General features: G+C 39.7%; 2 protein-coding genes across 5 annotated transcripts in view; one reads left to right on the top strand and one right to left on the bottom strand.

Moving 5' to 3' along the window:
• LOC146377457 (PC3-like endoprotease variant B) overlaps positions 1-12,670 on the top strand; it is a 209,219-nt gene that overhangs the window by 12,048 nt on the left and 184,501 nt on the right. The window contains exon 2 of one of the 4 annotated variants that reach the window (XM_084942701.1): positions 10,606-10,794. The exons of the other annotated variants lie outside the window; for them this stretch is intronic. The gene's annotated coding sequence lies outside the window, so the exon portion shown is untranslated. The remainder of the gene's footprint in view (positions 1-10,605; positions 10,795-12,670) is intronic. 4 annotated transcript variants of the gene reach the window in all.
• On the bottom strand, positions 10,097-11,071 carry LOC146377459 (uncharacterized). The gene is made up of 2 exons (XM_084942709.1): positions 10,931-11,071; positions 10,097-10,855 (listed from the first exon to the last, which is right to left on the bottom strand). The coding sequence occupies exon 2, from the start codon at positions 10,853-10,855 to the stop codon at positions 10,328-10,330; it is 528 nt and encodes a 175-aa protein (XP_084798835.1). The 5' UTR covers positions 10,931-11,071; the 3' UTR covers positions 10,097-10,327.

Here is a 12,670-nt window from a genome sequence, read left to right as displayed (position 1 = left end):
AGGCTGTTAAACATATGTCCCAAATGCTGCAAAAGCAGCTTAAAAATAAATATAAGTTGTTTTTTTCCCCAATATTCTATCTTAGCATTGATTTGGAGTCCGCTTTCTGACCACCCCATGATATAAATCCAGCATTCGTGTGCCTAGTTTTGTGTTTTTCTGTGAGTGTGTTTAGTCTCACCAGTTCCATTTGGAAGTTTTCGTGTAGACCACCACGTTTAGTAGCTAACTTGACCGAAGGCAACTGGATTGCTTTAAGTTGTTTGAAGATATTTCACCTCTCATCCAAGAATCTTCTTCAGTTTCAAAACCAAAAGGTGGAGAGTCCCAGGTATTTAAGCCCTGCTTGGGGTTGTCCCAGGGAGGAGGTGGTTGTTGATCCACTATTAATCATGTGTGTCACCACATGAGCCAAGGCGTAAAATAGGCGTGGGAGATTACCACCAGAGATTTTGTGTGAAACCACTCTGTGAGCGTGCGCCACCTAATCATGTGACCTATTGAGGTCATCTCATGCATGTTATGATACCAAGGACTGTCCACCTTTTGGTTGTAGAACTGAAGAAGTTTCTTGGATCTTCAAACATCTTCAAACATGTTAAAGAAGTCCAGTCACCTTTTGTCAAGCTCTTAAGACTACCATGACCTGGATGACTGACTGACACGCTCGTCCTCTGTTTGTAGTTGTAACTCACACTGTAAGCCTTTAAAATAGAAAACAAAAGACAAAAAACAGCATGCTGAGGGTGAAGATGCTAAGATTTTCATTGGGAGAGACCAGAATGGATTCCATTATAAGTTAGTACATCAGACTGCTCAGGTCGAGCAAAGTTACAGAGGCATGGCAGAGGAGGGACAGTGGATATACTGGAGACCGGATCTTTAAGATGGAGCTGCCACACAAGAGGAAAAGAGGAAGACCTCAGGGAAGATTCATGGATGTAGTGAAGGAGGACATGCAGAGGGCTGGTGTGACAGAAGAGAGTGCTAACGATGGGGTGAGATGGAGGCAGATGATCTGCTGCAACGCCTAAAGTGAGCAGCTAAAAGAATTTTGTTGTCGTTGTCTTTTATTTTATTGAAGCAATTCTTCTCTGTTTGCTTGTAGTTTATCTTGGACTTTTGACTGGTACAAACAAGAGTTCTCCAACTGCTTGTCCACTTCTGCTAATTACGACATAAAGCAGGAATTGCATGTTACATTTTACTCCATTAGAAACATAACAGTTAATTGCTCAACATGAGTAACAGTCATATGACATATATGTTATTTTTATGCTTAGCCTACTTATGCAATCTGGTAAGCTTTAAGCTTGGCAAACCTTTAGCTTTTAGCTTTTGTTAGCTAGCCATCAGGTCAATTCAGCAGGAAGTCCAGAACACATTAGTGAGTGACTAACTTGTGATGGGCATCATTGTCACTTATGTCTACTTTAATTACATCAGTCATAAAAACGCAGCTTTTCATGGACCGATTTGACTTCAATAAAGGTTATTAAAGAAAATAAATTAATGGATCATTTATTTCAAAACTCCTCAAGTAAACAATAAAAAAAGAGTTTGGCTTTTATTAAAAAAAATAATATTAAGCACGGCTTCCAAAGAACAAAAGACAGAGCAAGTATTACAGTACCTGCAGCTTTTGAGCTTTGGTATTTTGTTTCACAGCGCTTTAAATCTGCTTGTTGCTTTCAAATGTTGTTTTGATTTTAAGGCTGGAGCCTTTCAATCATATGCAGCACAGTATGCTGATCTGAGCTGACACTCGAGGAGCGAGTACAGGCATTTCTAACACAGAAGAATCAATCAAAAAATCAAATAAACTCTGATATGGAGAGATATATGAGACAGTAGCACTACGGTAACTCAGTAATACAATGAAAGGCTATAACACAAAAACCCTCCGCCTCACATAATAAGCGACTGTGCTTGTACCACAAAAGTAGTGCTTTTTTTTTTAAAGCAACAGGCTCATTTGATACTGAGTCCATTTTCGTGATGTTATAAAGTTGCTTTTGTTTAAATCACTACTTTGAACTGTTGAAATCTTTTCACTGGTTCTCAGTGCAAAAGTGAGAGTTTAATTAAAGCTGAAAGAGAATCCAGCAGCTGCGTGACAGAGTTATTCAGTGGGTGTGATTAGAGAGCACTTCAAGTGTCAGTGTTTTATACAGACTTTACATTTTTTTTCTGTCTTGATTAATAATACTTTATAATCTAAAGATTATCATTTGGGGGGCTTTTGGATCAGAATATATATTTTAAAAATATATATATAAAAGAATATGATCAAGTGACAGAAGTAATAAAGTGCAGGAGGTTTATATATCCAACTGAACTGCTGTTTTTCATGAGCAAAAATAAAGCAAAACAAAAAGCCGGGACAATTATGATTCATTTAGTTAATTGAATAATCTATTCGTCTTCTTGTTTGACTCCCAACTTGCATAATTGCAAAAGAGTTTTGTTGTTGGTTCAAAATATATTGTGTCCAAAATGTAATCCTTAGAGCTTCCCATCACTTGTTCTTCTCAGGCGCAGCATCCTGATCCAAGGAAAAGTTGTAGATTTTTGCTCTTTATCGCAATTGTTTGATATACAATACATACAATTTTTTTTTAGTAGTTGTTAGCAATTTGCCGTGCAGCGATGCGCTCTTTATGGTGTTTATATTTTGACCATGCAGGTCAGATTACCTTGGGAACTCTAAACAATGCCCAATACTTTATGTTAATGTTTTTGTCAGTATTCCAGATCTTTTTGTTTTTTCTAGTAATCACTGATATCGCCAAGTTAATGTTGTTCACACAAGATCGTATTAATATTGCTCCAGGACCATCACTGTAACTGATTAATCTCGTGATGTCACAGCTTTGCACCTCGGGAAAGAATGCTAAAGCTCAGCTTGCTCTGTGCCGAAGCAATGCAGTGAGACAAAGTCTGCATAATGATGAGGCTGTGCTGGATGAAAGGATCAAGCACAGGACTTTCACAAACAAGGCTTTGTGTCCCATGTGAAAACAGTTATTATTATTATTGGACTTGTGCGTGCTCTTGTCATTGTCAGCTTTCAGCTTGCAGTTATGATTGAGTTTAGGAAAAAATCCTGGTTTTTAATGGCAAACAGAGTGTTAACCACAAACTGAACAGCAGAGTTTGGCTTTATGTCACAAATCCCTGACTGAAAACGTTTCCCATGTGCATTTTTTCCCTGAGTTGCTACAATGTGACATCACAAAAATGTGACAATCAATTCCAGTGATGGCAAATCGGATTATGATGATGATGATCAGACTGACTGACAGGACTATACTCTTGAACTTTTTGCAGGGTCATAAAGTAGGCCAACGTGATATCTACAGTTTTCAGTATTGCCATAATTATGCAACTTGTATTAAATATATACAATGAGTGTATTGCATATACACCTTCTATGATTTTCTGGTACAAAAGGTACACAGCGAATAGAGAGCCAAAGATCCAGAGCCTTTAGGTCAACAGGAGGAGGTGTGTCAGATAATGCTACAGTTCATCTGAAACATGAACTTAAATAAAAATTCAAATGTGCTTGATATGAATTGATTTGCGGTTCTTGAAAAATCATAGGTGTGGTCTCCTTGGTTTTTATATATTATGTTATCTGAGGTTTTCTGCACGTTTTACCTCATGTGGGAAAATATTCATTTACTTCTCCCCATTCATCAGGGCTGTGGTTTCTTATTCTTTTTTTGCAAGAGGTGCAACAGCATGCTTTTCTTTAATGCAGTTCAATTCAGTTTTATTTATATAGTGCCAAATCACAACAGACGCCTGAAGGTGCTTTATATTGTAAAGTAAAGATCCTACATATGTACAAATTACAAATGAGATTCAAAGTTTAATCAGCTTGTAATGGCGATATGTTCATATGTAAATATGAATTTAAAAAGACATTTTCACAGGACAGTCTTGGATAAAATGGACTTTCGAGATTGCATTAAATTAATAGTAATTTATCATGAACATCTGTCTCTACCCAGGATCTTTATTTGCAGTGGCAACATACCGTATTTCCCGGACTACAAAGCGCACCTGAATATTAGCCGCACAAGCTAAAATCAGGGGAAAATCCTGTTTTGTACATACATTAGCCGCACCTGACTAAAAGCCGCAGGTGTTTCAATGTTGACTTATCATATGTAAGAGAATATGCACAAAGGGAATTGTCAGGAAAGCGATGGCTGTTTGGAGACACACCCCTTTTATTAATATTTTGAAAAACAAGTTATGGGTACATATTTGCATAACTTTTTAGGTATATGTACAAGTAGCGGTAATTACAAGTACGAAACATGTACTGTGCTTCATAAATGAGTAACAAATGTAGTACATAACAATAACCTACAGCACACCAGAAAAATTGATTCGGACTACCTTTTAGGCTCAGGTGCAGTGACACAGCTTTAACAAGAAGAAAAGTCAGTCATTCACCACCATCTTTCTCTTCTTCCTGCACACTAAAACCACCAAAGTCCTCTTCTCCAGTGTCAGTTACGAACAGGCTCAGGATGGCTTCGTCATCCACTCTCCGCTTCTCTCCTTTGTTGTCACTTTCAAAACCAAACAAATCCTCGTTGTCAGTGTCAGAGTTGAACACCCTCAGAAGGGCCGTGGCGGTGTCCTCCTCTCCATCATGCAGCAGTCCAGCCCTTCGAAATCCGTTGGTGATCATGGATGTTTTCACACTTTTCCACGCTGTCAGATTCCACCGGTGGAGTTGAGCATAACTTGCTTTTCGCAAGTTTATCGCCGCTCATCATCCACGCCTCCTTCTGAACGCGTAGCGCTACTTTAAAGTTTGTTTTTCGCGGTACTTGTAAGGCACTATGTTGCCTGGCGGATGGACATGTGACCAACATACCACTCTTGAACCCTGATACTGTGTGTCTGATCACATGCCCTTCCGCCAGGCAACGTAGTGCCGTACAACAGCGGAACAAACAAAACAAATCCTCTTACGATATGACAAAAATCATGGACAAGCCATAGAAAAGCCGCACCTGACTAAAAGCCGCAGGGTTCAAAGCTTGTGCAAAAAGTAGCGGCTTATAGCCCAACAATTACGGTAGTTAAGTTCAGATTTTTTCTTTACAGGCTTTATACAGCAGCAACACTGTCATGCATATACCCTCTCTATCAGTACTTTGTAATAAGGTCATGGATTGGGGAGTGTTACGGCCGAGAGGGCCAGGCTGTGGGTGTGGACTCAAATGCAGACACAGAGGGAGGCAAAACGGACGTGAACACAGTGCTTTAATTACAGAGCCTAGTGGACTTACAGAGCAGGAAACTAAGAATGCTATAAACTATGAATGCTATGAACTATGGAAGCTATGAACAGAGAACTGTGAGGCAAAACTGTGAACATGAAACTCTGAGTGCTAGATTTCACGGATGGGTCCGGGGAAATGGGAAAAGGGGGCAGCGGCTTGGATGGAGGTGCGCAGTCAGCGTTGCAGGTTTAAAGTGTCATGCGAGGAGGGGGTGTCCAGGGGGTTCCGGGTGAGGAGTGTCCAGAGAGGATCCAGGATATGCTTGGAGTGAGGGGCTTGGCAGGGAGGCAGGCAGGTGTAGTCCGACGATGGAAAGGAAGCAACCAGATGACAGAACCAGCGTCCAGGCGGAGATGTAAGTAGTCTAGGTTGGGAATCGCGACTGCCAGGTGGGTCCTGTGACAAAGAAAACACGGTGAGGAGAAAAGCAGTAGTTAAGGGTTCACACAAGGGCTTGGCGGCCTAGCACTAACATGGGTTAGCAGAAGATCTGCCAGAGGTCTGTTGTGAATGCTGGTCTTATATGCTGGTGACTTGATTGGAACCAGGTGTGGAAGCTGATTGGAGTCTCTGCCTGAAGGTGGAGCCCAGCAGAGTGGAAAAACCCCGTACTCACCCGGACCATGACAGGGGAGATTCAGTTAAGCAATAGAGACCCTGAGAAGAGCCTGTTGAATAGTGCTGTCTGTCAACTTATACCTCTGTCTACAGTCTGAAGGACTAGTTAAAGCTGCTCTCAGTCTGGGAAGATGGTGATAGGTCAGGGTGCTGTGCATCCATGTGTCAGAGATTCAATCTTAGCATAATGCTTTAGAAAAACCTCTGAATTTAAACAGGTTTGTCTGATCATGGATCGCTGTCTTTCTAATCATATAATAAAGGAATTTTCAACCCCCAATTTTCATCAGCTGTTTAACACATTTACGTCAGCAGGCACTCTTAACTACCTCCCACTAAAAAGATACCAAATACATATATATTTGTGTGGATGCTTTAAGGCATCCACACTATTGAGTTCCTCTTGGGACTTCCGTACTCTTTTTGGCACTTAACTACTTCCACAATTTTCAGCCGATTTTCACCGTTCAAATTTTAAACTATTCTGCTATTTCTGCTAATGTGTGCTATGTCTTTTGGTATTTTTCACTATTATACTTTTTAAAATATTAAGCTTAATTTGTCCCATTGAAATGAATGGGAAACTTCTGCAATTCTGCTAAAATTTGCTTGTTTTTGAAACTTAACTACTTCCTCATATTTTCACGTAGAACAACCATTCAAACTTTAAAATGTTCTCAAATTATTGGGCTATTCAGGTATAAATCAGCTTTTTCAAATCTTTTACCGTTTTACTTTTATGCCTCTTAAAGTTTTCAGTTGCAAAATTGCGATTTTTCGCAAAATACATGCGTTGTTATGGTTGCTATGCACTTGGCTTCCAGTGTGCCACTGAAGGTTTTGCAGTCTTCTCTTCATGTCCGAACAACTTCTTGCTACTTGCTCAATTTTCACTCAACTTCCACAAATTATACATCAAAACGTAGGTATTTTTGCTGGCTTTCCGAAAATGTCACTATCATTGTTGTGGGATTTATAGAATTTTGGCAAATCTCCTCAGACCAACACAAAGTCGCAAAACTCTCCATAGAAAGTCAATGGAGAGCTTGTTCAAAATCACCGCTTGATTTCTGTAATGAGAGGCATATTCGAATCGTCATATCTCCTTAACGAAGTGAAGTTAAGACATAAGGCTTGTCCCAGTATATCTTCAGACACTCCTGACACTCACAATTCAAGAGTTATTTTCTCACCTATTACCGTTCTGAAATGAGTTAGACTTGTTTGAGGGTAGGAAATTCGTCCTTCGCTCAGATTTCTTCAGATTTCAAACTCTGGAAATGAACCACTTTTTGATGGATTTCCACAGAGACCTGAAAATTTCCATGACTGTTCACCAAAGCCTGCTGTCTCTTACGGTGAAAGAATGATATCGATACTCCAAATAGATTTAGAGTTACAAAGCGTTGTTTGAGGGCAGGTCAAGGCAGTTTTTGCTTCGCCTCTACTCAGTTATGGTGCATTAGAAGTCAAATATCTTTAATAATTCATATTTTAATGATAAATTGTCAACACTGGAAGATTCCCCCATCTCTTCTGAACAAAACGGTGTAAGAATGACCGTTCTAGCCCCTACGGTTAGGAAATTATGGTCATTTGTTTGAGGGGAGTCGTCATTATGAGAAATAGACTGCAAAAATCCTGTGTCTCTCTGTGCTGCATGCACCTGTTTTGGCGGGAAAAAGTACACAGCCTCTCTGATTGGTGGATTCAAATTCAGCAGCTCCCAGGCTTTGACCTAGAAACTTACTTCTCTCTCCCTGTGTGTGTGTGTGTGTGTGTGTGTGTGTGTGTGTGTGTGTGTGTGTGTGTGTGTGTGTGTGTGTGTGACAGAGAGAGAGAGAGAGAGAAAGACTTTTTATGGGATGATCTCATTGTAAGATTCAAATTCAATATATTTAGACTGGTTGACTGAATTGGATCATGTGTGTTTCCTTATGTGTACATATTTGTGATTGTGTGGCTGTTATATATTTTTTTGCTGATTTTTTTCATTTAACAAGTATATTTGAGCATGTTCAGCATTTTTTCAGCTGTCCATTTTGCTTTTCCAATTTTTCTGTTTAAGTTATTACTATTGTGCTAAATCATACTATTTCTGCTATTTTATAAGATTTGTGCCAAATATAGTATTTCTGATTAATTATAGTTTTTCTACCAAATCATAGTACAGTATTTTTGCTTTTTATAGGATTTTTATAGGATATTTATATTGCTTAATATAGTATTTCTGCTTTTTATAGGATTTGTGCTTAATATAGTCCGCCCCGCCTCTGTTCAAAGATGGTCGCTCACAGTGGACATAGATGGCTTCTTTCACTCCTCTTTCAAACCATCTGTCCTCTCTGTCCAAAATGTGAACATTGGCATCCTCGAAAGAGTATCCTTTATCCTTAAGATGCAGATGGACTGCTGAGTCTTGTCCTGTGGAGGTGGCTCTTCTGTGTTGTGCCATGCGCTTGTGAAGTGGCTGTTTGGTCTCTCCAATGTAGAGGTCTTGCCCAGACCTCTACATTGTTTGGTCTCTCCAGAGGCGGGGGTTTACGACACCAACTCTCTGCCATCTATAATCCAGTTTTGAGATCCCTTCCCAGACGCCTTAACGCCCACTCACATCCTGGGCCATCTGACCTCAGGAATTCGCATGATAAGGTGGGGCCAGGTTTCACAATGAACACACCCGAAACTCTGGCTGATTGGGACCCACACCCAGTTTCACACCTTGGCTCAGGCGATTAGAAGATCATCAGGGGGTCCTTTTGTCCCTCTGTGGGGGGATACTCCCACTAGGTTTATATCTGGGACTCTCCACCATTTGACCTTAGAACTGAAGAAGCTTCTCGGATGAGAGGTGAAACGTCTTCAAGTAACTTAAAGAAGTCCAGACGCTTTTCTTTGCAAGCTCCTTTGACTACGATGACCTGGATGACTGAGAACCTTCACAGACATTTGTGTATACATATTTGATTTTATGTGTATCTGTTTTTTTAATTTGTTTTTATTTCTTTATTTTTTTTTCACAGGTGAACAACAATTAGTTTTGAGGGAACTTAACCATGTTCTGTTTTTTTTTCATCTTGCCATTTTACTTTTCCAATATTTCTACTTCAGTTATTGCTATTCTGCTCAATCATAGTATTTGTTCTAAATCATTGTTATTATGCTATATTGTAGTATTTAAGCTAAATCAAAGTATTTCTACTATATTATATTTTTCTTTCTAAATATAGCATTTCTGCTATATAATTGTATTTCTGCTATGTTATACTATTTGTGCTAAACCAGAGTATTTGTGCTAAAACATAGTATTAATTTAAAATAGTTCATCACAGTGTCTCTGGTAAATCACAGTATTTCTGCTCTGTTGTACTATTTTTCTAAATCACAGTGTTTCTGTAATGTTTAAATATTTTTGGCTAAATATATTCTTTCTGTTATCTTATACTATTTCTCCTAAATTCTTGTATTTTTGAGAAGTTATCATGTTTCTGGTAAGTTACAATATTTCTGCTAAGTTCTGCTATGCTATTGCATTTTTGCCAAGTATTATGTTTCCTCTAAGATATTGCAGTTCTGCTGAGTTATTCCATTTTAGCAAAGTTCCTTTGCTTCTGCAAAGTTTTTACAATTTCTGCAACTTTTCAGCCTTTTCAGCTAGTTTTTGCAGACAGCTTCAGCTTTAAAGCATCCACACTGCATTTTCGCAGGAAATGCAAATTTTTCTAGTTTTAACTAGTTCACACGTTCTTGAAGGCATGTCTTATTTTTTCTGAAACGTGCTCCAGTTGATAGGCATCCTACAGCATGATTGTCAGAATGTGAAAGGTTTGAATATTTTTTTCTACACAGCTAGATTTTAGTTTCTTTCAAAAGATGTTAAAATCTGACTGAGAGTTTAGTATTTTATTATCTAAACTGACAGTACAACATAAAAGAAACAAAATAGCATCGAATTAGTGAGGATAAACTTGTTGAGTCAGTTGTTTTTTACCCATGCCAGTACCATTTGCCCAGTTGAGGCTTTGACAGTGATCCCACACCCTTTTAGACCTGCTAATAACACTACAAGAAGAAAAAATGTGGATGGACACTAAGTTGAATGAATGTTTTTGGTTGTCTGAAGTAGGGCATGCTATGTAAAAAAGTTGGAAAACCACTTTGGGAGCCACATTTTAACACATTTTATTGATTACTTTTTTTTTTTCTACAAGCAGGCATAAGATGCAGGTTACACAAAAGCTCATAGTTTACACTGAAGCCTCAAAATGAAAACTTGTGGCTACTTTATTTCAAAGAAACTAGCATAAAAGCAAAGATTGTGACTTCACCTGTATTTTTTAGATTCACAAAATTCTCAAAGCTGTTACATACTGTACTGATTTAGGATCAGAGGTCTCCTACACGTCTGTGCTAACGAAGGCGATTTTCTTTCGAAGAGATGCAAGAAGATTGGGCCCAATCCTGTACGTCTCTTTTGGCTCATAATGCGCGGATGCATAAAGCTCGTCGATTCGTTTGTTGTTCTTGTTATATTTCACCAAAACTCTGTCCATGTTACTTTTAGGATTGCTGCGGTTGTAGTATCTTCTGACTTCATACGGCAGCTTCTCTGCGCCAGGATAGTGGAGGTTTCCAATGGTGTAATAGCTCCACTGCTGTCTGTCTTTTATCACAGGAAGAACTGGCCCTTTGTTCTGAAAGAAGTGAAACCCATATTCTCCCCGGTAGGGATCACACAGAGCCCTCATGTTGTTGTCCAAGCAGTTCTGAACGTACCACACCAGCAGCTTAAGGCCATGGCGAGGAGGCGGCTGACCAAACCCGCTGTCCTGGAGTTGTTGTATTGAGTCGAGGGTTTTCGGAGGTGAGGTCAAGACCACAGACAACACCAAAGTCAAACAAAACAAGGCTTTGTCGTGTGCCATCTACGAAAAAAGACATCCCAGTGTGAAAACAGGAATCTTAAAACTACACTAAAGTAACATTTTCTCACAACTTACCTTTTAGTTGGTACCCGTTTCCCTATAGTCTCAAAGCGTGCTTGCAACCAAAACTAAAGTTGGTGTTTTGTGCTGCAGCTGAACGAACTATTCGAGCCTGCGGTTGTCTTCTCTCTGTCTTATGTGGAGAGACTGGAAAAAAAAGAAAGCACACTGGTAGGGTTTTCATTCTCTATGTGCGATGAAAAAGGAAGTGATTGCTGTACAGCTGGACTCTGTGAAAGTCCCATTTGAAAGAATAATTAAACTAAGCAGGTGTATCTCAGGGACTAAAGGAAGTTACCAATGTAAAGTCTTACTTCTGCTTTCACTCCTAGCTGCGAAGAACAGCTGCTTATAGAGGAGCAGCCAGTCAGCTGTGCACACCAGAATAATAAAAGCGTAGCAATGAAGATGATTTCATATATGCTGGTGATGTAGTACTTTAAACTCACTATAGGGTGTGTGGTAGTGGAGGGGGTTTCAACCTTTATGTATATGGGAACCAGCGAGTTTGCAAACAGTGAGGGGTTAAAGTGGATTCGATAGGTGGGGGGAACCCTAAGATCTGGTGCGGCAGTGCAGCAAAGGAAATGGCTCACTCACAAAGAAGTCCCCAAAAGAACGAAAGGATCATAGAGGATCCAAAGATCACTAGATGACGACACGCAAACAGCCAAACAATTTATTGCTGTTTAATTAAAGTTAACGTTCAGGGATCAGTCTGTTGGTACCAGCGTCCAGTCAGCAAGGACATCCAAATTCATCCCAAGCTCACTTAGTTCACTGTGCACCGATTCAAGCCTACAGTATCACATGTCTCTTTGTGTGTCTGGGTGTGTGTTTGTGTGCCTTTGAACACTCTCATGATTAGTGTTCTCAGTGACTGCTGGCTGATGGGGTTGATTTGTCCGACAGTGCAGTGTGTCAGGCAGGCTCAGCGTCCGCACTGGAGAACATGAGTGAAGGAGCGAATAATTGATAGTGACAAGGCGCTCCCAGCCTTAATTGCTGCTGGTGAATTAGATTACCTTTTTAAAGTGCCTTCATTAGCAGAGGGAGAGCCATACCAACGGTCCCCTGATTGGCCTCATATTGTTTTGCTGTGAACTTGCTCTGGCAGGGCACAAAAAGTGTGCGTTTGTTTTGGTTGGTTTGAAATTGCTCACTAATTTTCTTGTACAGCTGTAGTTTGTCTGTGTGCGCGATGTGTGCGCACGATTCATATCCAGAGTTGACATTTTGTGATACATCAGTAACTCACTGAAGCAGCAAGTGTCTTTGTGTGTTCATGAGGCTTAGTCTGCTGTTTTAAAGGGTATGTGCACCTGTGTCACAAGGAAATATTTAGCTCCAATGGCTTGCATTTTACGTCTAGTGTAATATGCAGAAATATGACAAGGAAGCCCAGATATATAGGTGATATATACTCTATGTTTTTTCTTTTTTTCTTTAGTGAAGATCACAAACCATAAAGTGAAATTTGATGCTGTTTGTGGACTTTGTGGACTACATACTGCTGTTGCCCCACTAAATGAGGTCCAACATCAGGGTTAGTTAGTTATTTGCTGGAGATCGTGGTTATAGAAATAGATAAAAATATGAAGTAGTCATGGAAAAGCAGTTTATTGGTTTATGTAAATGGACTTGATTTTTATTTTATTCTGTTTTCGTTGCAATCAGCACAACAATGAAACTAGGGTTCATCAGGAAGTGTATTTCATGTCGGCGCCACATACATCTCGGAGATTCCTCAGTGGG

The sequence above is a fragment of the Perissodus microlepis genome, chromosome 11, assembly GCF_051167445.1.
Source record: "Perissodus microlepis isolate ML-2025 ecotype Zambia chromosome 11, ASM5116744v1, whole genome shotgun sequence".
NCBI classification, from domain to species: Eukaryota; Metazoa; Chordata; class Actinopteri; order Cichliformes; family Cichlidae; genus Perissodus; species Perissodus microlepis.
Note: the sequence above shows the minus strand (reverse complement) of the source record. Positions and strands in the feature narration are given on the sequence as shown.

Coding starts and splice junctions, on each gene's coding strand:
- LOC146377459 (XM_084942709.1), bottom strand. CDS start 10,855: ATGGCACACGACAAAGCCTTGTTTTGTTTGACTTTGGTGTTGTCTGTG.